Consider the following 24,787-nt stretch of genomic DNA (forward strand, 5'->3'; position numbering starts at 1 on the left):
TAGTGAGAGACAAGTCCAATCACTGGTACGCACGCTGCAATGAACCACAAGGCCGGAAGAGATGGGCAGTGACGATCACTCATTCTCGTTGAAGCAACTGGGAATCAGCCAAACCTTGCCGTAAGCTAGGCAAAGTATCCGGAAATATGGATACGCACCACGCAAGCCGCAAGCTCTATTGAAATAAGCGCAGCAACCTTTCGAGGTCTCTCTTCCGCTTGAGATGAGACCATGTTGGTCATGTTGGGTTGAACTCGCGATGCTGCTGGATGCCTCGTCGCGAGAGAACAGAAGGAAAGAAGAGGCAGGATGCAACAGAAGTCTGTCCCTTGCTTTGAGAGCATGGAGTTTCTTCACCTGCTGGAATCATCCATTCTCATTCCGTGACACAGGACGCCGCGGGATCTCAGTCTCTGGAAGCGAACTAGGACCAAACGCCAGCAAAAGAACTCAAGCCAGCGCTTCGCTAGCATTAGCACATATCTTGACCCATGTGCGGACGACGAAGTGCTCGACGGATACGGGTTAGACCTGAGTCTAGCCTCCGGCTCACTGTCGACCACACACGCCCCCCCGTCTTCCCCATCAGTCCGTGCCCTGCCGACTGAGATGCTATTCTTCTCATCCTGCTCTTTGCCTATCTCACACTGGGTACAAGGCGGGCTGCGCAGATGTGGGCGTGAACCATTGGTATCTGAATTGGCTCGCTTCTTCACAATCCCGCAGTTTCACCGGCAAATACCTCTTGGTCCCTTTTCTCCCCCTTGTACCAACCTCACACCCGCTGTCTTGCCTGGGTTTCTATCCGTCCATAGCAGACGCGCAGACCAGAGTGGAGTGAGTGCGTGAGCGGCCAGAGGGGAAGAATTCGTATGGATACTGAAGCAAGGACCGCTGTGCGGACCATGGCTCTCATTTTCTCCAAACTTGGCTTGTCCCTTGTCCTAAAAAAACCCCAGGAGGCACTCATCCTCATCCTCATCCGTCATTTTTGGCTCAACCTCACCATCAAGGACGTAGCGACGGAGGGTTGAGTTTCCGAGCAGCGCTGTAAGGTTTAGTGATGGATCTTTTGCTGGGCCATGAGCATTCCAACTCGGCTTGGCATCAGCGCCGTCAGCGCCACCACACCGGAACAAAAGGTCGAATGGCTCAGATAGGTGGTGTGTGCTATCTGTCCAGTTACCGCACTGCTGGAGGGCTACAGAGTATCCGTACTGGTAAACCGTTAACCAAGCAAGATACCAAGACAGAACAGGAACTCAACCAATTACGCACAGTTGATTCAGCAGGACAGATGGGTCCAGTGGACTGGGAACAAACTGGGCTGGGGGGGTTTTCTGAGTTTGGGCCTTGGAGCGGCCGTCATTGTCATTTCGTCTCTACCAATTACCGCCGAGTCAGCTGGGCCCCAGTCCGAGGCGTTGGGTCCCTCTCTCACTCACACCCAGTGCCAATGGGAATCATCTGGGAATGCACTCCTCACAGCCGGTAGGTATTCATAGACACCCGTACTAGATTCCGTACCCAGACACACACCAGAGTCTACTGTGTAGAGATGGCACCCTTGGTATCCGTACCCAGTGCGGAATCTCCCTGTCCTATGCCCTGCTATTTGGGCGTGCATCCAAGAATATTATGGATCCCACCTCACCCACAATGGCCCCCCGTTCGACCTTGGGTGTGTTCTCGTCCAACTCGAGAGGCGACCACCCCCCGTCCATCTCCATTCATCTACCTACTCCCTGGTCCCCTGTCCGTATATCTCACACTGTCCCTTCATCCCCTCCCCCTTCTTTTGCTCTTCTCAAGTTCTCCCCCCCCCCCTCTGCCCCAGTCCTGCTAGTCCCGGTCCAGCCCAGGTCCCAGCCATCAGACACTCTGACACCCCCCCCTAAAGCCAATTGCGTTCCTTCGCTTCCCACTCTTTTCAGTCCATCTAGACCCACTCTCCCATCCGTCTCCCTCATCAAACCCCCATTCCCACCCGTCCTCCTCTTTCCTTCTCTCCTGTTCACCAACCGTCCACCGAGTCGTTTGCGAATATCGACAACTTCACCGTTGCAGTTGTTGTCGTCAACTGTCGCCAAACACCCACTCTACGACCTCGTGATCGGAATCGAAGAAGCGAAAGGAACTGTTATTACTGGGAAGAACGCCTTTGCTTGATTTACTGGCCTGAACGTACGTGAACCAGTTGCTGCTGGAGGAAAACGGCCTCGCGCCCTGCGTTCCATTCTGTCGGGGCACTATCCAACTCACCGGATTCCCTTTCCCCCAAGAATCGAGAACGATGCAGGCGTTACTGAGGCCTTGTTCCTGCATCAGCCACCTAAGTGCAACTCGGCTTTCTAACGTTTAATTAGACTTGTGCACGGCTATCGATCGTTGGGATCGATTGATACCAAGTGTAGTTTCGACAATAATCTCGACGACAATCCCATAAACATCCACCATGCCTGTCGATATCAGCCGTCACGTCCAGTTGGACCACATCGGAGAATCCGAGAGCTATGAGGACAGACCGACGCGATCTGGCACGAGGATGTGGTATGAGTTAAAGGTTCTGCAGCAACCTGAGCGTGCACGAGCATGTGGATCTGGACAGAAGTGTAAGAGAGCCTCGGTATCTCTACTATTCATCATGAAATTGCCTCTGACCTTCCCATCTAGCCGCTGCCGACAGACGTCCCGTCGATCCGCCCCCCGTTGTGCAGTTGCACGTCTACGAGGGACCTACCAGAGCCGAAGCTACCGATATCACTTTCAACTACCGGGCCAACTTCTTTCTCTATGCTGAGCTGACACCCGCGCGCCCCATGGCTCATGGACGCGTTCAAACCCCCGCCGCGACCTCACCTCCCGTACTGACTGGCATGCCGGTTTCGGGTATGGCTTATCTCGACAGGCCTACTGAAGCAGGCTATTTCCTGTTCCCCGACCTTTCGGTTCGTCATGAAGGTCGCTATGTCTTGGCCTTCCACCTGTATGAAGATGTGAAGCGGGCGGAGGATCGGGACCCGGAGGGCGACGCGGAAGATGAGGAGGAGAACCCTTTCTTCAAGTACAGGATGGCTGTCAAGTCGGTGCCGTTCAACGTCTTCAGCGCAAAGAAGTTCCCTGGTCTCACGGAAAGCACAAATCTGAGCAAGACCATCTCCGAGCAGGGATGCCGCGTGCGTATTCGCCGCGACGTCCGCATGCGCAGGCGCGATGGAAAGCCGACAGGAAACGAGTTCGACACCAACCCCGAAAACGAATTCAGAAGTACAGCGAGGAGAACACAGACGCCAGAGATACGCAGCAACGCGGAACAGTTTAGGGCGAGGTCGTCGAGCAACAGCAGCGAGCACCGCGCCGCGTACCCGCCTGCTCCGGAACGCAAACCCTCCATTATCGATAACTTCAAAGTCGAGACTTTCCAGGCGCCGCCACCGCCGCCCCCGCCGCCCATGTCATACGGCCCAGCCCCCTCCACCAATGTTCACTTGCGATTTGGATCTGATGCCTCGAGCGCACCGTACCCTCCTCATCAGTACGCCCAGCCTTCAGCGCAGCCGCCGCCCATTTCCCCGACAACGGCTTCGTACCAGTCCCAGCAGCCTTCGCCGTATCAGCCCGCTAGCTACGGCTACTCGAGCAGACCCAGCTCTCAGTATGCTTCAAGCAACCCGCCTCCCACACCTCGCGATTCTTACGACAGACGGCCATCTGCCATGATGGTGCCGCCTTCTCCTTCTGTGTACGGCCCTGGACCTAGGGATCATGACATGGTCAGGCGTGATTCGGACTACCGGAGAGACTCTCTTCCTCCTCGCCAGCTTGCTCCCGTTTCTGACCTCCCGCACATGGGCACCAAACTCCCGCCTATGCTACCCTCGATCGAGAAGCTCACTGCTCCTCCGATGACAAGTCGCCCAGAATTCATTGAAGCTGCTCCTCCTAGCTCTCACAACCCTGTTTACGAGCCAGCACGCGCTGGCACCAAGCGTGGCTATGGAGATACTTTCGTTGATAGCAACCGTCCTCTGTACGACAGACAACGCCCGCAAGACTCCCACCACAACAGCGCTCCCTACAACCACCGCTACGTTGTTCAAGATCCGCTCGAGTACAAGCGTGCTGATGGTACATTTGGGGTCAAGCCGGCAAATGACTACTACAAGATTGTCAACCCTCAATAAGGTTCCATTGCACTTGCTTAACGGCGTTTCGGCGGCTTCGTATTAAAGGCGGGTGGTATTTGGCATCCAAGCGTTCTTGGGCAATGGGGCGTTTTTCAGGATCGGAGACCAACTTTTCGAATTGTATATACCAACGGGGAATCATTCACAAATTTACGGCACCCTTCGGAAATCACTTTCTTCCCCTATGTTCCTCCCAACACTCAACACTCCCTACGACGTTGATGGCCGTTTTGCTTGGCCATGAGCGATCATCTTTTACTTTCCTACCATGTCTTACTTGATCATGATTCAGACTGGAATTGAAAACGAAACGACTTTTTTGGTGTTCACGAAGACCAGCACATCTGAGTGAGCTGTAATGTGTCGTTGGTCTTGCTCTGTTTTTTCCTTGTGTCTTTGTTGGGCAGGAGTATTGCATGGATTGACAGTGGCTTGTTCCACTGTGCCCCGTGGGCAATGGAGATAGTTCGTTTATAAATTTTTGTATAGGAAAATGGAAAGGCTCCAATGCTCAAAGCTACTGCATGTTCTGCATGCCCTCTTTTCGATGTGGCTAAGTGAGGTGAGGCTTTATAGGTGAGATGAGTACCTCAAGGTTCATGTGAGGGATGGACCCTACGTCTGTGATGCGATGCGATGCGACGACATGCTTGTGTCAACGCCGGATCCCCTCAGCTTTGTCGATCTCAATCTTGAACAGTAGCGTGAGATGGATGAGATCTGTACTAAGGGTAGCCCGAGAGAACAGATGCATGGAATATGTGAGGCGTAGCGTGTGTGCGTGCTACGATCAAGCTAGATTGACAGCACCAGCAGACGTAAATAGATGACAACCCAAGGTAAGCACTGCAAGGTAGTGTGTGAGGTGAGAGGTGGGAGGTGAGAGGTGAGAGATGGTCGTGCCTTGGATGTAAGGGGAGGAGCAGCAGGTCCAAGCGTCACGTGGCCAATGCTCTTCGGCCAGTTTTTAAGGTGAGAATGGCGAGGATGGCCCGGTGAAGGGCAACGCGCCAAGTGGAGGGCGGGAGGGTCGCGCGTCCAGGGACGAATGGGAAAATGTGGGCGCGTTTTGTTTGCCCGAGCAACGCAGCAACGGTCGATTCCACCCTTTTGTGCTTTCGCGGCCCCCAGTTGCCCATTTTGGCCCTTGGTTCGGGGAACAGCAGCCATCAGAGGTCAGCAACCCCGGCCGACATTGGACCATTTGCGGGTCTGTTTCCCCCCCGTGCCCCCCAAAAATCGCACTACCCCTGGCTCCTCCATTGTTGGTTGCCGTTGCCCTTCCAATACGTTTGGTAGTACGAGATCAACACGCCTCAAGCCCATCACGGTTCGTGGACCTCTTGCGCGTACCTAGCCTTACCTTACTTTCTTCCAACTTTGTCTTCGTTGTATCATCTCCCCCCTCCCTTTCCAACAATTCTACACTCTTCCCTCCCCACCCCACGCTGCAACAATACTTCAAACTCTCACACCGTCGTGTACACGCCTCATTGCGCCTTCTCCTCTGCCATCTGTGCAGGGAAGAAGCCCGCGACGACAGAGAGGTCGCGCCGCGTGCCTGCGCGGGTGCGGAGCGTAGCAGATGTAACGACAGAAAGTAAACAAAAACCCTTTCGGATGCCGCAGCATCGCATCGCCCGACAAAACCTTCCCCTCACCTCTGCGCTCATTAAGGTCTCACGATACGTCGACGTTTTACGTCTTTTCCCCGATTCACCACAGCTCAAGTAAAGAGGAACAGACGAAAAAGGTCGGATCTCGGCCGGCCATCACAACCCGCGAGAAACTCAATCAACACCTACCTACCTTTCTGAACGAGACATTGGACCAAGCACGAAACGAAACAATGCCCATGTCAACAATGGAGGACCCGTCGGCGCCTGGTCCGCTGACCTCCCACCCGATCACGGGCCCTCCGTCAAGTAAATCGACATCCAACGGCCAGCGGCCTGCGGCAAAACGATCAAACTCGTCGGCACAGCGCGCGAATTCCCGCTTCGTGGAAGGGTCAATGAACGACCGGACTTCGGCTGCGCCGCCAATCGACTTCCTCGGCCCCGAGGATTCGACTGAGATCGCGCGCCGTTTCCACATGGACTTTTACGTCGACGCACCTGACGCCGGGGTCTTCTCGCCTGAGAGACTTCGGTACCAGCAGCAGCAGCAGCAGCAGCAGCAACATCACCAGCCGCTGCATCAGCAGTCCCAGCCACTCCTGCACCAACCGACAATCACCTACGGCGAAGTCAAGAGACCCGCCAGTTCGGCTAGCAGCCACGTTGGGAAGAAGGGCTTCTGGGGCGGCCTCCGCGAGAAGCTGAGCTTCGTCAGGGATAAGGACAAGGGGGCTAAGCGCCCACTCAGCCTCGATGGCAAGCTCCTCGCTCAAGGAGGCGGGGCTGGAGGCTTTGGCAGCGGTAATGGTAACGGCAACGGCCTGGGTCCCATTGGCGCGCCGACCGCCGCCGCGATGCCTGCACACTTTGCGAACAACGGCGCGGGCATGCCCAGCAGAGACGAGATCATGGCCAGCTACCAGCAACTTATGAAGGACGGTTTCTTTGATGCGCATGCTATCCGCTCCACCCGCCAGCCTCCCCCACCCTCGTTCAACCCCTCGACCACCACGTACTCGACCAAGCCTCCTACGGACAAGAAGTCTTTTGCTGAGCGCGTATCTGGTCAATGGCCTCTCCCGCCGACGGAGGAGGTTCAGCCTCTGCCAGACTCGCGCGACGGAAACAGGAAACGCGGCATGGACAACGATGAAGATATGTCGGCAGCCAAGAAGCTGCGCAAGTCCGCTTCCCGCATGTCCGTCGATCTCTCGATTCCCGGCCTCCGCAAGCAGAGGTCTCACGGTCAATCTGCCTCGGTAGACGTGCCGCCCCCCAATTACATGCCACCTCCGCCTCCTCCCAACTACATGCCCCCTCCCCCGCCCCCTCGCGCTGTCAGTGGAGGTACTGTCTTCGTTCGCCGGTCGTTTAGTAACTCGAACCGCGCAAGCAACAAGCTCGCCAAGCACCAGCCCTCGTCCTCCCTAGGCCCGATGCCCATGGACACTGACTTCACGCCCCCGAATCCCTCTTACGCGGCTAGTACTCGCAGTAGCATCGATTCTAACGACTCGAGGCGATCCTTCCGCGAGGCAGCCCGTGCCTGGACTTCCCGCACCGCCCGCAAGGCAGACGAGCCCCTGGGCCTTAGGCCTAACTCGAACCACGGCGCGGCGGCTATGCCGTGTGGACCCGAGCAGTTTAAGAACCGCGGGTTCGGTTGCGAAGGGGAGAACTATGGCGTTGCGCAGGAGCGCGAGCTACCTAGCCGATGGAGAGGTTTGGCGCGATTCACCTAAGGGGCAAGCGAAGTGTTTGCTGCCCTTCAATGGTGGACTTTGCGACTGGCAAGACACATCTATGGACACTATCATCATGGTTTGCTGGACTTGTGGGCAATGGGAGGAAGCCAGGTGCTCATTAGAGACACCAGGGCCTTTCTGGACGAGCTTTACGACTTTTAACGACATGAAATGACCTTCTTTTTCTTTTACGAAATCAGCATCGACCGCGCAGTACGACTTTGTTTTGATCTTCACGATAGGTCTCGAGTAGGCGGGCGCGCCACCTGATCTCCCTGTCTCAATGCCAACAACGTTCATCACAGAGGTAAAGAGCAGAGGATTATCTAGGCGTTAGTAGTCTACGGGAGGGACTTGAGCGAGGGATTATGGACTCGGAAAAGACGATCAATGGTGTGGAAACAGAACAAAAGAAATGGGGAGGGATATGAGGGAGATGGGTGTCAGGTGATTCCTTTGCGACTGGAATTTCTGGCTCGACTTTTTCTTCCCTGATGATTTCGCGTCTTCGAGTTGAGGAAGCTCTTTGTTTCTTTCTCACTTCTTGTATGTAGTCGACATTTTGCGGTCTATCCCCTTTTTGCTGTCTTACCTCTTGGCTTTTTCGTATCTCGGATGTAGCCAGTGGTAGATGGAGGGAAGGGGGGATATCACGGTGTCTTCTTTTTGGCGTCATCTTGTTATGTTGACGCGCAAATGTGTCGATATGGGGGATTGGGATGAGTGAAATTTGGAGTTCTATTTTGATTTTTGAGTTGTGTAGCTTTGGAAGGCAGGATTCTGGGAACCTGGCTTGAGGAGTAGACGGCCTGGCCTGGTAACTGGGGAAAAGGGAAGGTGTGTGTGGATAGTAGTCGAAGCTGGGAAGGTGGCGAGGGCGCGAGACTCCATACGATTCCTTTTTGATCGTGGGGTGGTTTTGTCTCTGCTGCGAACCTTGCTGGCTTGGGTGAGATCGATACAATACAGCCCTTTTTCTGCCTGCTGATGAAATATTGGACGTTAAGCTCTGTTTGGTTTTGTGATGATAGTGAATGGATTGTGTAAGTGGGTGAGTGTAGGTTTGTATTTTGGAAGAGGCGTCCCGAGGCGCTGAGGTCTGGGATCTAGATGCATGTAGGTAGTATCTCATGGCTAAGAGGAGAAAGCAGAGGGGTCCTCGGTCTAGTTTTGTTCAAGTCGGGATGCCTGTGCCAGCCAGCAGTGCTGAGTCCCTTCAGGATGGATGACCTTGGCATATTGGATGGGGCGAGGTGCCGACAAGGGCTAAGAGGAGAGTCTGGATCAGGTGATAACTGTGACCACTAAAGGTGTTGCTTTACTTATCAATGAGGTTTATGCCATCTCTATCGTCACCTGTAGCCGGGCAGATACAAAGAGATGAGGGTGGTGTAACAGGGGTCGACAGCAGACGAAAAAGTTCATCGAGTTGATGTATTCGACCGCGGATGTCACTTTGGGATGCGTACCCCATGATTTGGAGAACTAATACAAAAAAGTTCATTCAAGCCTGAACTGACTGACCATGAGTGTTGATCAGTGCTTCGCAACGACATAGGAACTTGAGTGGAGTGCAAATCATGATGTTTATATGCTATCGTTCTGAGTTCCCGAGGACACGCTGACGACCCAGACCTGATGATGTTGCGCTCTTCACCTCTCTCCATAAGGGGCACCTTCTGATCATCTACACTCAACATTGAAGAGGAGCTTGATGCCTGGCAAAGGCTGGGCCTTTCGAGCCCAAGTTCCTTTCCCCTAGTACTAATTTGCCCATCAGTGGCCTCTTTCCCCTGATTATCTCTTCCCACTATTACCCCTTCCTCATATCGTCAGCGGGCAAGACGCCTGTCATACTCTATCCATCTTTTCAGGTCATCTCGTCGAATTTGACCGTGATGCACCAGGCCTTGTATCTGCCCACAGAGGCGAACCTTCCCCCTTCTCCTCTTCGTCGCTGACGTCTGGTGGAATCAACTCAGCATGCTCTAAATCCACGATGTAAAGTGTATCTCCGCACAAATGGACGTTACACGGGTCCAGATATTCCAGCTGAACGCCATGTTGACGGATGAGACGCAGTGAACGAAAAACCATTCCCTCAAAGTCTGTCGCTGAATCAAGTCCTTGACCATCGGAATCCCGCCAACATCTGACAAGAGGTGCGCTCTCCTGCTCGTGATACTCGCGAAGCCTAGGTATCTCGGTATGACGGTTCCTTGCAGCGGCCGAAGTCGGTCGTAAATTAGAGCCTCGTTGTTGAAAAGGTCCGTCTTGACCGGATCGAAGAGTTCTCTGTTTTTCCGAATACTCTATCTTGAGAACCACGTTCTTGGGCAAGTTCTTGTCGACGACGTGGTCCGGTAGCTGAAGCTGAAGGACAGTTTCGTAGAAGGTATGCTTAGATCCGCCCAGGTAAATGGGTCTCCCACGTACTGCTATGATATCTGACTGGACTGAGAAGATGTACTGCAATATGATTGGTATCCGCGTAGAAACAAGGATCCTGTTATTGTTGTGATGGCTGATGTTGTGAACGAGTTTGGTACGTGATTAGGGTGGCCTTGGGTGTTTACCTCATTGCTCATTTTTGGTGTGGGCTGCTTGAAGCACTCATCCAGAGTGCAGTCAATAAGGTATGAGTCTCGATTCACGTATGTGTCGTGGGAGGAGCATATACTCATGGTCTCACTCGATCTATATATGCATCTCAGCTACAACTTTCTTTTCTCGGGCTTTCACGACTGCCTAGCCCAGTATCTCCCCTTACTATCCTACCATTGGCAGTTTAGACAAGGCTCGGGTACGATCAGTTTCGGACTGGCACGCATAATTTCTTCTATGTAGGACATAGAGCAGTGAAAAACACAACATGAGGGGAAGCGGAATGCTTTAGAATATCCTTGACACAAAGCCACTGACAAGGGCTCTTAGTTTCGATGAAGCTAAGGGGTCCAACTTTTTGAGCGATGTCAACGATGAGATGGCGTGCAAGCATAGAACCTCAGTCAAATCAAGGACCTCTCTACTGACCGGTGAGATCTGTCAGGTATCTGATCAGTGACGGAGTAACCTGAAGTAATGTTATAGAGTAAGGTACATGGGTCTGCTTCCTCGAGCCAGACCTATTGGTGTTATTGTTTTGTTCCCTCGATCTCTAGCGTTGCGAGACCGTAGGAGTTGGCCTTCCGTTAGTTTAAACCCGTACTGGCTGGTTCTGTCCTCCCTATCAAGTTTATATCTTACTTCACTTCTGCGTTTCTTTAATAAGATATTTGTCCACACTTGAAACCCACGTAGCTTATTGCAACCAGTGTTTTCCACGGCTGGATTGAGTGCGTGTATGGAGTTGTTGGAGATAACCCTCTCTTTGCCTCCTTAATCACCCTCTGCTTCCTAAAACACCACATACGACCATACCCATTGGAAAACTCGGGATCCCGTCCGCTCTCCCATAGATAAGCCAATGAGGGCCGGATTAGTAGTTGGGTCGGTGACGACCAGCGAATACCTGGTGTTGTATGTTTTTGAATTCATTTTTTGATGTTTTTGATCTTGTTGTGAGGGTGGGTTGTGGTGGGTGACGATAGCTTCGTTTTTTGGGGCGGTGGTGCGGGGTTGAGATTTCAGCTACAGGTCTAGCGTGGCTAGCGCTGTTGGCATGGTCTGGATGTAACAGCTTCCAGCGTTGACCCAAGCATCAGTGGGCGGGAGGCATATCTCTTCTTCCGACTGATGGTCAGGGTCTTTGTCTCTACAGCTTAGTGTAAGCTTTTCTACGTCACTCAAGATCGAGATGATTCATAAGAAGCCACTAGAGCCGCAGGTTCCAGCTGGAGTCTCTTTCCTGATGTCCAGCTATAGAATGTCACACTTCGATGGTCCTTATCTCGCAATTTCCTCAACTGATGTATACCCGATCGACAGTCACCAATTGGGGTCGGGCACAAGGTAGTGACAACTTTGCGGAAAACTTGTTTGTCGGACCAGTTCCTCCCTGACCACAAAGATCATAAGTGACTCCTCAAAAAAAAAAAAAAAAAAAAAAAAAAAAAAAAAAAAAAACCTCACGACTCTTCTCCACTGGCCCTCGTTCCTCTCGTATTCGTCCCCACGAAGCAGACGACGATGGCGGAGCATGCAGGGACGAACCACATGGGAAAGTCGCTACAGTGAACTTACAACTTTGAGTTGGTACCCATATTTAGATCGTATAGATGAAAGTAACCCTTTCAAGCCATGGTCATTATCTGAAGCTTCACACCGTTATCGGCAATAGAGCTGGCTTTGGGCCGGTCGGAACTCTGTGAGTGCGTGCTATCGAGCACCGCTTTATACCTAGGCAACCCGGGATAAGGCAGGCATAGCCACTACGAAGCTGGTCTGTTGCCTCTATTAGATCAAGCTCCATTAATACTGCTAACGAGATTGACCGTATAACAAAGGAGAACTCAGAGGGAAACACCAAACTAACACCAAACTAGCAAATTCACTTAAAAGAAAATTGCTGTCTAGGTGGACAAAACTGAGGAGCCCCGTCGTGATGCGGCTGCTAAGATGCATACCTGTCTCTCTTCCTAGGGTCAAACACACTGTTACTTTGATCTGAACTGAGAGTCTGTTGTATACTACGCTGAGGCTACCCAGTTGTTGGCGAAAGAGTGAACAGTTTTTCAACCTTAATGTGTGTACTTCCACGCTGGGTCTCTTAGAAATTGAAAATGACTATCACGCTTATACATTGCCAGGCATTTTTCAGATACAAGTATGCCTGAACCAAGTAGCCTCGGTCTTTGGCGAGCGAGCATTCAGGCCTTTACCACTTGCACTGGAGTTCACTAGATGATTACAGGTGTGCTGAGTTGTAGCTGCCTTGGGTGAGTGTTCTTCTTTCAGGTGGACGCACTTAATCAGATCATACAGAAAACAAAGGGGGGGCATTTGGAGGAGTCCTTGTACAAGTTTCCCATGCTGAGACGTCTTGTAGTTGTGTGCTACGCTTGTCTCGCCAGGAATATATTTAAAGTGCAGTTTATTTGGTCTTAGATGCAATCCTTGGCCTTTGTAACCACTGGTGACAGCTTGGTGTCGTCAAGTCTTCGATTGGACATCTGGATACTGATCAACCAGCAAGATCGCCACATTCCATGACCATGTTGGGCTTGAGACGCCTACGTATGGTTTCATTGAGCAAGAAACCATGCTGAGACGATACGAAGTAGCTCGTCTTCCGGGTCTCATGCCGAACCTGCGCGTCTTACTTACTTGCTAGGCTCATTGAATTTACAAAGTTGACATAGAGCTATAGACTCATTGGATCTTGGATCACACGGCTTGCTATATGTCGGGGTGGTCGTTCATGGGGGAGAGTCGAGTAAGTCAACTGCTGTTCAGCACTTGAGGGTAAGACCAATGGCGACGTTGCAATGGGGAGCAAATTTTACATTATCCTTTCAAGTGCGGCTGTACAATTATTCAAGAACATTGTGAGTTTGTGGCAAGATGAACCCAGAGACTCATCCTGAGGTAGGTATCAAGCTAGGTCGAGGTGATTTGTGCCTTCAAGAACTCGTAGGATCAGGGGATGCAAAATCATGCTTTCCTGAATTCATTGAATGAACAGGACCAATTGTATATTCAAGAAGTAGGCACCGCGTCAGAGGTTTATATGTATTTTGCCCCCTACTCTAGAGCATCATCGGATGAGAATGCAGTAGTTGCGACTGTAGTTGCGACTGATCACTTGCAAGAACTCACAAAGGAACTCAACCCCTGAATCCTCGTCTCAGCCACTCTTGCCCCTTTACATCATCTATGAGCTTACACGATACCGGACGCGCCCGGCCTCTAGGATACCATGGCAAATTGGAGCATGAGTGATTATATTAGGGAATACCATCTAAACCACAAAGAAGACAGACAAACATCGCAATATTGAATAGGGCTCCAGAATCACTACTACGCTCCTCCAGAAGCCCCAGCCGCAAGTATCATCATCTGCTGCATCCTCCTCCGGTCAACCTCCTTCTTCAACATACAGACGCAACTCGCGACAATCAGCACCTCCGCCGCCTCCCTCCCGCCGTTCTTCGACTCAGCCCACCTCATCACATCGATCATCAACCGTCCCCCGTTCCCCGCCGTCGTCCGCCCCGTACCTCGAGTTCTCGTCTCCTTCCCACGGACGAACTGCGCGATCCTCGTCCTGCTCTCCTCTATCTTCTTACCACCTGCCAGCGCAATGGTCTGCACAAGCTCGCAGACGAGCAGCTGGTCGGCGCCAGGCACGATAGCTCGTTCTTTGCGTGTGGCGTAACGCCACTGGAAGATACCCAGAGGCGTCTTCAGGATCTGGGTGCGGGAGGTGATGGACTTGGAGACGATTGGGAGGTCTGCGCCCCCGTCTGCCTCGCTGCCACTAGTCTGCTCTTCATGGAGTGAGGCCTCTGTCGAAGAGGAATCAGGAGAAGCGGAAGACGTGGGTGCGTGAAGCGCCGCGAGGGCCTGTGACGGTTGAAAGATGGGAGGCTTCCCCGGCCCGAAGCGGTAGAGCGTTGTGCATACGGGCGTCTGGGATGCGTCGTCGCCTCTCAGGAGGTGGCAGCTTCCGTCGTTGCGGGAGAAACGGAGGGACATGTACGCCGGGACAGACTCCGCGCTCCAGGAACCCGCTTCGACGTGGTAGATTGCGATCGGATCTGGTCGGGTGCCGATGGGGAGCGACAGCCATTGCTTTCCGGTGGTTTCGATCTGGAAGTGTACTGTGGGGGTGAAGGCATCTTCCAGGGAAGCAGGTTCTGAGCCATCACCGCTGCTCCGCACGGTTTCCGTGCCTCGCGAGACCACGGTTGTAGTTTGATCGTAAGCGGGTGGCGCGAGGCTGGGGGAGGATGAAATTGATGGTGAGAATTCTGTGAGCTCGATACCTGTTGCTGAGGAATATGTGGGCAACGACGAATTGCTGGAGACAGTATGAAGTCCGTCTGCGACGATCGTGGCCGACATGGTGAACACAGACAATTGAGGTGGTCTTCAAATCGATAAGGTTAGTAGGTTGAAGGTGTCTTTATTGTGAAGTTGAGACGGGAAAATTGTGTCTGAGGGCGCCGTAGACAAGAGGAAGGCGATGCGGGACACCGGGAAAGATGCAGTTCTGCTTTCTGACCAGGAAGGAACACCTCTTGACTTTATTCTTCTCCTGCATCCCGAGGCTTCCATTCACTATGGTACTGAGATACGACGGGAGGCGTACTGACACCGTCTCTTGCTAGAAAAGCCTAGTAAGACACTGCCCGCCACCAAAATCAGTCGAATGCGAGGAATGCGACGACTGCGGACTTTTCTGTGCGGACTTTCCACCGGTTCAAAACTCAATCTTCCATCAATTAGCCCCGCGAGTCTCCAACCAATGGAAATTCTTCGAGTACAAACCTCAGTTCAAGACGTAATATGCGCAGTAGGCCCTCGAGTTAAGACCTGTGGTGGCCAAGTTGAGGGAAGATTGGTAGTCTGTCAGCCCCCAAAAAAGCTTCACTTTCCAAGGCTCAGCTGCTTCAAAACAAATACCGACCCCACCCCCACCAGTCCGCCTTTCAACCGTGTTCCTCGCGTGTCTTGATTTCTTGGTAGCTAATCGAGAATCGACAAAAACTGGGCATTCTTCAGCCGAATCTGTCGTCCATACAAGCCTCGTCAGTCATCCTCTCGGATGCCAATTGGTTTGCACGGCCCCACTTCCGGCCGTCGTATTCCTCGTTTTGTCCAAACCGTCCAATCATATACGCCACCACCGGGGCGGTGCGCTGGGTGACGGGGAGGGGCAGTGCCGGCGGGCGGTGATGAGTGGGGCTGTAAACGGCACTCACCGAGATATGTCGCCTTGTAAATGAGGATCGACAAGATCTCATCCCTTCTCCCACCCGGCCCATCTTCCAGGGGGGCTTTATGCTTGTTTTCTTTGGGTCTTGGTTAGGTAACAAGTGAGAAAGTGGGCATTGAATCTGAGGAGTAGAGTTCTCTGTTGGATGCTGAGCTCATCGATGCTTGTCTGGTATAACGTGTTCAGCTTTGCGGATACGATGGACCGTTTCATTTGAACGACTGAAGTCACTCTCGTTTTGAAAGTGTGATAGAAGATCGTCTTGATCTTGAGGACTCTGGATAAGTCGAAGCCAGTTTAGAAGAAGTAACGACGTCATGAAATACAGCCTCATCTGAATAATCGCTGCCAAACCCTTTTTCAAAACTTCTTCCCGAAAAAGGTCAGATCCCTGTTCAGCTGCTCTTCCACCCACAGAGGCCACCGGTTATACACCAAATGCTCATGATCAACCTGTCTATTGAGATGCCCCAGCCACCGGATGATGCCCAGGTCCACGGCACTCTCCTTGGGCGGCGCCTTCTCGCGACACTCATGCTCGGCGTTGGTCACCGTGGCCATGATCTGCTTCAGCGCGATCCAGTGGCTGGCCAGCAGGACCATCGTCTGCGAGTTCATGTCGATGACGCGCTGAAACTTTTCGTGCGGAAGCTGGATCCACCAGCCGTAGTGCTTTGAAAGTGTCTGATACGCTGTTGGAACAAGTCGTTTGTTAGTGCTCATTCTCAAAAGCCTGCAGAGTAACAGGCTGGTGACTGTGCGTCATAGGGGCAACGACTTACCCCTCCAAGATGAAGTGTGAAGCTTTGCCGCCATGTCCAGGAGGAGATCAAAATACTCAATCTCTACCCCATCCCGACAGAGTCCTCTCAGCCCGCCAATGGCCTCGACGGCACCGTCCGCCCACTCTTTCCGAATCAGCGGCAAATCCACCATCTTGGGCTCCAGCACCGCGCTTGAATCCTCTCCCATCAAGTTAACAAAGATGGGCTTGATGCCCTTGATGTACATCTGCGTGCCAATGATCAAGATGCCGCGGATAAAGGTCATGTACTCAGTCATCCCGTCCTCTAACGATACAGACTGGAACGTGAGCGCGAAGCACGTCGCGACGAGGGCGTTGGCGTGCTCCGACGTCGTGCCCCTCTGCTTCGGCAGCTCGGCGAGTGACTTTTTGATGGCTCTTATGGCCTTGACGCGGTGTGCCATGGCAAATGCCAGGAGGCTTGGGTCTGCATTCATGAGATCGCATGCTGCCATGCCGAGGATCGCGTGCATGAGGAACTCGTTCTTGATTATATATGAGCAGGTTACTTCTGGTTTCATATCATTGATAACTTACGGTCTGAGATAAGCATGGAACCTCATGAGTCCAAATGTTTTCGTTACCTATAGGGTGGTGAGGGTAGCATTGTAGCATGAAGTGCTGGAAGAACCGCATATCTTGAAGGCTGAACAGTGGCACTTGATTTTGTGGCTTGTTGCAATACGTTAGAAAGTCTCTATGAATTGCACATTTTGAATTTGACGAACCTGGTGTATGATTGTTGGAGCATTGGGATACTCGCACTTCAAACCCATTTTGGTACAGTGGCCACATGATGGATGTGTCTCTTGGCACTTTGATACGTAATGTCAGTATGCGGGAGAGTAGCTGATGAAGTTGCGGGGTTACCTTGATCCGCCTTCTTTTGCAGTTGAAGCACCCTCTGCGACTTTTGGTATGCCCTCGCCTCTCGAGGCGCTGTTTCTGGGCGGGGACATGTTGGAATGAAGTTTCTCCGATTGGACCTGTAGCGGAGGTTTTGTTCGTGGGTGACTCGGAAAACGTCTCGCTCGAATACATATTCTCATCCCCGAGTAATATGTCTTCACCTTGGAAGAAGGCCCCATAGTCAAAATCATTGAAGCTCGGGGCGGCTGCGATGAGAGGAAGTGATGACCGAGCGGTGTTCATGATGCTGCAATCCTAAGCTGATCAGACTGCTAATGGGCCTAGAAGCCAGTATGTGAATTTGACTATAGACGGTTTGGACCGTTTCAATATTGATGAATAGCTTCAAACAGTCAACCTGCATCGAGTTGACGTCGCTTTCAGGTCAAGCTGGTGCCAAGGTAGCCATGTCACGTGTGGCCTGAAATATTGTCATCGTGGCAGGGCGTCGGGCGATTGATAGGCCGCCACAAGTCTTAGATTAAGCGTTGTCAAAGATGATTGGCTGCTGATCATCAACAATCGCGACTGATCTCGGTATTGTGGAGGCTGTGCTTTGCAAGGCTGTCTGGGGAGATTGAAAAAGTCCCTTCCTGTTGACTGAACGATGCCATCTAGGCTTTGATATAGTATTGATAAAGTGCAGACTTAGTTCGCCGCGCCGAGTTGGTGGTGTGGGAAACTGGGTCTCTTCAGAACAAACGGCTGCCGGCGTGGGGTGAGACGAGGCGGCCGCTCTCCTCTACGCCCAACGCTGGAAAGATTTGCCGTGCTCTACCTTACCTTCAAGATCCCAGTGTCTCTCAAACATACTGTAGAGATTGCGGGTGATGATCACACTCGATCGTTTGATCCATTTAGCTGCACCACCAATGGAACAGAGGAGATATTAGGCAGGAAACAACAAACTCGGTCCCCAATCCCGCCAACTTCATCGAGGATTCGAATCTGAGACCGTTTTTCAAGTGCAAGTGCTGAAAGGCGTCTATTGATGCTGAGGAGCTGGGTGGTATCTATTTCTTGCCTAGAGACGCACTTCTAGGGTATGCAATTCCTGGAGGATGTAGCGGCTAGGTCTCACCACGTTCAGAAACAAGCCAGTGCAGTTCACTGGACAAATGTTTACCGGATAAGGTCTCGGTTAATCGAGGTAAAGAGTCATTCCGCGGCGTGATGTGCCGATTTTCCTAGCTGTGAACCCGGGACCGTTGTGTTATGGTTAATGGTGGTCTTCGCCTTCCTTGCTGTTGGATGAGCCTGTGTGGGACTCTTGGAACTGATTTGGTGTCCCGAGCAAACATAGCAGCCGAGTGCCACGCCGCTGTCCTTAAGTTGACCTTTCCGGCTCATTGGTGGCTTCATTTTCTGACTGCGTAGGTGCAGGTGATGGTGCAGGTAATCCTGCAGGAGTAGACTTGAATAGATACCAATAGCTGCAGCTGGCCCGACACTGTTACATGTGGGAGGACGAACATATGAACAAGAAACAATTATCCTTGGACGGAATGAAAAGCGCAGAAATACCTACCTACTTACCTAGAGCTGATGTAAGGAAGCTGGAGTGGCCTGCAGCATGCGGCCTGCAGGTAAGACATATGTCGGGAAGAAACGCGCCGGATTCCAGTGTGAAGAAGCTAGAGTAACCATAAAGCGAGTATTATGGGACAACGTTGAAGTCGGTATCCTCTGTGCGCTCGTTGTTGCGCATAATACAGCACAACCTTATTAAAGATTGACATCGGATGAAAGCAATGCGTTTGCTCACTGGCTAACCTCAAGGTCGGCTGTTCGGATCGTGGGTGCAACTATCCGGCGTTGGATGATATTGAGCGGGTTTGACAAGATACAAAGAAGCAGAGCTAAACGGCTGGCAGTGCCGAAATGATTACGTACATCGTGATGAATCGTACTATTTAAGTGCAAAGCCTCGTGTCCTGATATTGTCGGACCTTGCGCGGGCCAGGGCTCTGAGTCGCGTGCTATGGAAGTCGGCTTCAGCCTCTGAGCCACTAAGCCTGGCAAACTGGCAGTGAGCCAGGATGATCTGAGCGTCCAGAACGGTATTAAATGCCCTGATGGAGGACAGCGGCCGGCATGGCAGTCCCGGGTCATGGAGCCGGGTGACATTCCGAGGCTCTAGCCTCGGCGTGGCGCAGTGTAGCCCTTGCTGTCGCATCCCGGCACGTCCTGCCCTGGGCTGGAGGACGAAATCCTGCTCAACTAACAAGCTTTGGATGATCCGGAGGGCTGGCCGCTGGCCGCTGGCCTCATCGGCTCTTCGTCAGGGCGAGCAGGGAAGTAACGGGACAGACTGGGCGAGGAATGTGGGCGGCTGTCAGAAAAGGGCCAGACAGGTGGAAGTGAAGTGCCAAAATGGGCGTTGTGTTAGAGTGAAATGGCCCTCTGATGGATGGGATTCGCTGGACGTGTGCCCCGTGGCGGCGGAAGCTCATTTCGCTTAGGGTTTCACAGCCGGCGCCCTGGGGTCTGGCTTGCCCGGATTGCTGGCCCTGCCAGGTCTGACGCTGTCGAGCAGTCGTGGAATCCCCCGAGTCGACTCCATCTCCCACGCTGAGAGTCTGGACTTGGTGCGCGGCCGATTCTTCCTGGCGATCCATCTGGCTCCACGTAACCGGCTAGCCGCAAAGAGGAATAGGCGTACAGGGTCAAGACGACGACAACGTGGGGCCAGCCCAAAGTGGTGAAACGGGTCAAAAGCGCGGGTCTTATCGTGCTCACACGAATAGTCGGCTCGGATTGGACCCATTCTCCCATGGCAATGGCATCAGTCCTTCGGATTGTCCCAAGCGCGGGGCTGCCGTCCCAAGTCGACCGTTGTCATCCTTTGTTCGTCTGATGCTGGGCGCTGCGGGACTGGATACGAAAGGTGGTCGTAGGGCCCGCCCTGCCAACCGAAGCCATTCGCCAGGCCAACTGAGACTGTTCACGTTCAGCCGGAGGGCCTCGTCAGTATTGGACTCGTGGCCAGCGCCGCGCAGTCGCTCAAAGAAGCCTCCCCTCCCTCTCAAGGAAGGTGACTCGTTGGCTCAGAGGCTTCACCGAGGGCCACACAAGGGCAAGCGAGACGATGAAGGGGTTTTCCTGAGCGGCAATGTCCGGCGGAAGTCATGCTATGGCTAACGCTGACAATTTTGTACGTCTCCCTGGTGATAGCGTGGGACTCTTGCCATGAGAAAGCCATAGGCTATGGATATCGACCGAGGGAGGAGAGGGAGCGGGGGCCAAGGCAATAATGACGATGTTGGAGAGAGAACAGTGACTTGGTGTTGGAGGCGAAAAGCGAGGGATTTTTCTGCAGCAAGAAAGTGTCATCAATAGCAGAGCGACTAAGATGTTGGCGGAGGCACAGATAAGGTATTCAACCACTGACCCGAGCGGAACTTTCCTGTTGCACTCAGCAACGCGGCTAGCCAGTCGAGCCTAAAGTGCTAAACTCAACGGTTGAAATGGCAACAGATGTGAATACCTAGGCGATGGTAGGTACTTCGTAGGTCTGGAGGGACAAAACGACATTCTGATTCTCACCTACCATCAGCTGTCACCTGTGCCTTTCTCGCCAGCCAGTGCGTGCATCAACTTCTTGCAGCCGCTGACTGGCACGACTGGGTCGGATGGAGAAGGGGGGCCGGCGGTTGAGGGGATAAGCAAGGAAGGCGACTCTGATGTGGGGGTATCTTTTAGCCGCGATGGCACTCAAAAGATACGAGACGAGGTCGTATCCAGCGACGTATCCTTGGCGCCCGGTGTTTCCAAGGTTGCGCCGTGGTGCCGGTTCCTGCAGCATTTGCCCCCCGTTCCTGCATAAGCCAGGGGTGAAAATGGCGCTTCTTGGTCCATTCGCCGCTCAGCCGTTGGCTCTTCCATGGGCCATTCTTCCAACTTCTAAGCAGCAAACCTTCCCCCCTCTTCTTGGCTCTTTGCTGCTTGGTGTTACTGAGAACTTGAAGCTGGCGAAAAAGGCCAGCCCAGGAGTGGAAGGGCGGGAAAAAGTCGTATGCGAGCGCTAGTCCGTCACTGAGGTGTGAGTGGGCGGCAACCCAAAACAATCCAGATGTGACTATTCGTTTCTCCCTCGTTTGGCACCATTCGACTAGCTATTGAAGCTGGATCTGGTCAATTTACCAATGCCCTAGAGTTGGTGAGCCAGAAGCCAGTGAAACCGAGACTCCATTAATTAAGGAATAGAGCCCAAGTAGTAGCTGGAAAAAGGAAATGGACCTTTGGTGCTGGAACACAGATCCTTGGCAATTGAACAATGGCATTGAGTTGAATTGTGGTGACTGACCTGCTTGGAATGTGTCTTATGTCACTGTGGATGTCTCTGATGCTGCCAGCCCACGATTCACCACGGTAGTTCCTTGGGTTCTCCGCTCCGGGCAGCAATTTTTTGGAGGGGATCGAGGTTGCAGAGTCGAGGAACTCCTGGGTAATCATCTGTCATCAGGACGCAACGCCAGCACACCATCCCGGTTGTGCTGAGTGCCTCTCCCGTCTGCCAAAGAGTCAGTCAGTTCAGTCTAGGAAGATCCATAGTGTCCAGACCACAGGGGGACCAAGCAGGAACCACAAAATTGGCCAGGATCTGCAGAAAAAAGCATGGCCTGTGAGTCGCTGATCCCCCCGGCAAAAAAACAGAATCTGGACAAGAAATCGGACGAAGCAATGGGACAAAAAGCTCTGATGAACTGCCCGAGGGGGGCAGGTCCCACTCTACTCCGTAAGATCCATAAAGTTACGGAGTACAGAGCACTTACTGCGTAGATATTAATCACATGTGGGCGACCACGTAGAAGGGGGTTTTTCCCCCATGCAGGTCCAGCGAAGAGAAGAATCGTTGAAATGTGTACCTTACGGATACCTTAGCTGTCAACCACGACAGCGATGTGAACAGCACCAACCAAAAAGGGCCGCAGGTCAGGGAGGTACGTAACTCCATCAGGAAGACGAGTGGCCCAACAAGGGCACGATCCACCTGCCACGGTTGTAACTGGCAGGAGCGACCACTACCGCACCACATCCCTTCCCGGAAAGCGCGATACATCCGGCCCGCTTGCCCCCTGTCTCTCCTAGTGCGCGCGGATAGGCAGGTACGGAGGAAGGGGTCACCACGGTGGTTTGTACCTCCTCCCTCCTTCCTTGTGGTGAATCGAAAATCAGCCCCGTTGGCTCCAGTCAGAGTCGTACCTCTGCCATCTATGGGTGGTGTCTTTTTGCTGGCGCATCCGTACGAAGTACTGTCTGTCTCTCTTCTTTGTAGCCCCGATGGGTCGGGATCCACAGTCCGCACCTGCTTCCCGCATCCCAACTGCACCTGCATCTGAAGTGCCTCCTACCTACCCACAACCGATCGTTTCCCACGCTCCTTCCTCCTGGTCGACCTCACCTTCCCATGTTTCCTTCCCTCGTCCCTGCTTGAATTTGTTTCCTTCCCGGCACCCAGTCACTTGCCTTCTTAAACTCCCTTCCTCCCCCACACTCTCCCTTCTTGTTGTTTCCCCCTCCTCACACCAACCGGCTTGCCTGTCCCTTCTTCAGTCAACAACACATTCCTTCACCAACGGTCGCCAGCCTCGACCTTCCGTACAAAAGCAGTTCGTTGTCAACCCAACTCATCAGCAACAACCGCACACCACTTTCTTTTTTCGCGTCTTTGACAGACCGAACAACCAGCAACAAGAATACACCACTCCTTCTGTGTATCCAGTGACTTCCCACCCTCCTTCCAAGGCCGGTACTTCACACATCGCCAACCTCGTCGAGAAAGAATTTGTCAACAGCTTTTCCTACAAGCACCTTCCTCGCTCAACACAAATCTCACCCATCAATTTCACAAACCCCTCATACAAGTACAACACCACTCGGAATCAGCCAAGATGTACACCAAGCAGGCTCTTTCCGTCGGCGCTGCCTCGCTCGCCCTCGTCCAGCAGGCCATGGCTTTCAACGCTCATCGTCACATTCACCAGGACAAGCGCGCTCTCAAGATCGATGTTGTCACTGAATGGGTCACCATCACTGTCGGTGGTGACGAGTCGGTTCCCGCCGCCACTCCCACCCCTACGCCCACTCCTACTCCTCAGCCTGCGGCCCCCGAGGCCCAGTACACTCCCACCACGACTTCTACCTCCATTGTCGTGATCCCTACTCCCACTCCTACCCCGGTCTATGCCACCCCCAGCACCACTCTCGTCAAGTCGGTTGCTCCCAAGTCGTCTTCCCAGGCTCCTGTCGCTGAAGCCTTCTCTGAGGCCGCCGTCGCTGTTGCCGCTGTGCCTTCTACTTCCTCCGCCAAGGCAACTGCTTCAGCCGTCGTCAGCTCCAGCTCCAACTCCGAAAAGGTCAAGAAGCGTGGTGTCGCTTACAACGATCCCACCAAGGTCAACGCCTTCTTCTCGGGCACCACCCAGAACTGCGGCTGGGCCTACAACTGGGACTCTGCTGACAACGGCATCACTGCCACGGGCGTCGACTACGTCCCCATGCTCTGGGGTCCTATCGACACCCACACCGCCCGCTGGGACGAGAACGCTAAAGCCTCCATCAAGAAGGGCTCTACTCACATTCTGAGCTTCAACGAGTGCGACATGCCCTCTCAGTGCAACCTTGCTGCCTCCGAAGCTGCTGTCCAGCATAAGAAGTACATGAACTCCTACAAGAATGACTACAATGTCACGATCGGAGCCCCTGCCATCACCAACAGCAACATCGCTGGCCAGGGTCTCGACTGGCTCAAGGCTTGGGTCTCTGCCTGCGAAACTGAAGGCTGCATCTACGACTTCTGTGTCACCCACTGGTACTCTCCCTCCACCGCTGCCGACACCCTCTTCAGCCACCTTGAGGCCGTACACGAGGCCTGTGGCGGTAAGCCCGTCTGGTTGACCGAGTTCGCTCCCTTCGGCACCACCGATGAGATCTCCAGCTTCGTCTCGACCAACGTCCCCAAGCTCGAGAGCCTGTCGTACCTCGATCGCTACTCTTATTTCATGGCTTCCGATGGCGTTCTCAACTCCGGCTCTGGCCTGAGCGCCCTCGGTCAGGTTTATGCCGCCGCTGCCTCAGTTTGAAGCAGAAACGGCTGACTTTCTTCGATTCTGGCACACAATTACTAGGGACGGCAAATGTGCATTTTTGGTTCACCGGGAATTTCGGGTGGGCAACTTCGAGAAAGTGGACAGACACTTTCCCCCTTTTCTTCTTCTGCTGTACATACAGTTAGCCATTTTCTCTTTTTCGGGACTTTCGCTTTTCACATTCAGGGGTAGTCACTCGCTGAATATTTTCCCCACTGGATGATATTTTGGGTCGGGTTCGACTCTCAGGGTATACCCGACAATGGTGTTTGCGGACTTTTTCATAAAAGGGGAAACGGGCTCCAGGACGATCCATATGCGGACCAAAAGGATAGACTCACGAGCTACGAACACATGGAATACCAGGCTGCATAAGCCAAGTTATCACATCATGATCTGTCTTTCAAGTGACACTGCCTGCCATATACTGTGATGTCGTTGCGAGGTGTCCAAGGAAGAACGTATGCCCGGATACACCTTGACAGTAGGTTCATTGTCTTCTAGGCTGAAAGTGACTTAGGCCGGCGGTAACCAAATCCCGTCCCGTCCTTC

General features: G+C 53.0%; 7 protein-coding genes across 7 annotated transcripts; 3 read left to right on the forward strand and 4 right to left on the reverse strand.

Moving 5' to 3' along the window:
* Positions 1-1,558: 1,558 nt before the first annotated feature.
* BDP55DRAFT_692230 (velvet factor-domain-containing protein) lies at positions 1,559-4,184 on the forward strand (the record flags this gene model as incomplete). The annotated part of the gene is made up of 3 exons (XM_060577083.1): positions 1,559-1,570; positions 2,486-2,612; positions 2,674-4,184. 3 exons carry the CDS (start codon positions 1,559-1,561, stop codon positions 4,182-4,184), a joined length of 1,650 nt encoding a protein of 549 aa, XP_060432269.1.
* A 1,867-nt stretch (positions 4,185-6,051) lies between these two features.
* Positions 6,052-7,548, forward strand: BDP55DRAFT_692231 (uncharacterized protein; the record flags this gene model as incomplete). Its single annotated transcript, XM_060577084.1, has 2 exons — positions 6,052-6,583; positions 6,707-7,548. The coding sequence occupies 2 exons, from the start codon at positions 6,052-6,054 to the stop codon at positions 7,546-7,548; spliced, it is 1,374 nt and encodes a 457-aa protein (XP_060432270.1).
* Positions 7,549-7,710: 162 nt separating this feature from the next.
* Positions 7,711-8,776, reverse strand: BDP55DRAFT_48909 (uncharacterized protein). Its single transcript, XM_060567639.1, has one exon. It carries the CDS (start codon positions 8,681-8,683, stop codon positions 7,874-7,876), a length of 810 nt encoding a protein of 269 aa, XP_060432271.1. The 5' UTR covers positions 8,684-8,776; the 3' UTR covers positions 7,711-7,873.
* A 534-nt stretch (positions 8,777-9,310) lies between these two features.
* Positions 9,311-10,139, reverse strand: BDP55DRAFT_713393 (uncharacterized protein; the record flags this gene model as incomplete). Its single annotated transcript, XM_060578238.1, has 2 exons — positions 9,311-10,020; positions 10,128-10,139. 2 exons carry the CDS (start codon positions 10,137-10,139, stop codon positions 9,427-9,429), a joined length of 606 nt encoding a protein of 201 aa, XP_060432272.1. The 3' UTR covers positions 9,311-9,426.
* Positions 10,140-13,418: 3,279 nt separating this feature from the next.
* BDP55DRAFT_48979 (uncharacterized protein) lies at positions 13,419-15,028 on the reverse strand. The gene is made up of 3 exons (XM_060567640.1): positions 14,983-15,028; positions 14,808-14,920; positions 13,419-14,581 (listed from the first exon to the last, which is right to left on the reverse strand). Exon 3 carries the CDS (start codon positions 14,554-14,556, stop codon positions 13,510-13,512), a length of 1,047 nt encoding a protein of 348 aa, XP_060432273.1. The 5' UTR covers positions 14,557-14,581; positions 14,808-14,920; positions 14,983-15,028; the 3' UTR covers positions 13,419-13,509.
* A 762-nt stretch (positions 15,029-15,790) lies between these two features.
* On the reverse strand, positions 15,791-17,387 carry BDP55DRAFT_547855 (C6 zinc finger protein; the record flags this gene model as incomplete). Its single annotated transcript, XM_060568785.1, has 5 exons — positions 15,791-16,122; positions 16,213-16,720; positions 16,773-16,907; positions 16,964-17,050; positions 17,106-17,387. 5 exons carry the CDS (start codon positions 17,385-17,387, stop codon positions 15,791-15,793), a joined length of 1,344 nt encoding a protein of 447 aa, XP_060432274.1.
* Positions 17,388-23,038: 5,651 nt separating this feature from the next.
* BDP55DRAFT_547334 (glycosyl hydrolase catalytic core-domain-containing protein) lies at positions 23,039-24,229 on the forward strand (the record flags this gene model as incomplete). The annotated part of the gene is made up of 1 exon (XM_060568731.1): positions 23,039-24,229. The coding sequence occupies one exon, from the start codon at positions 23,039-23,041 to the stop codon at positions 24,227-24,229; it is 1,191 nt and encodes a 396-aa protein (XP_060432275.1).
* Positions 24,230-24,787: the final 558 nt, after the last annotated feature.

Source organism: Colletotrichum godetiae (assembly GCF_030913485.1).
Source record: "Colletotrichum godetiae strain CBS 193.32 chromosome Unknown BDP55scaffold_11, whole genome shotgun sequence".
In the NCBI taxonomy this organism is placed as follows: Eukaryota; Fungi; Ascomycota; class Sordariomycetes; order Glomerellales; family Glomerellaceae; genus Colletotrichum; species Colletotrichum godetiae.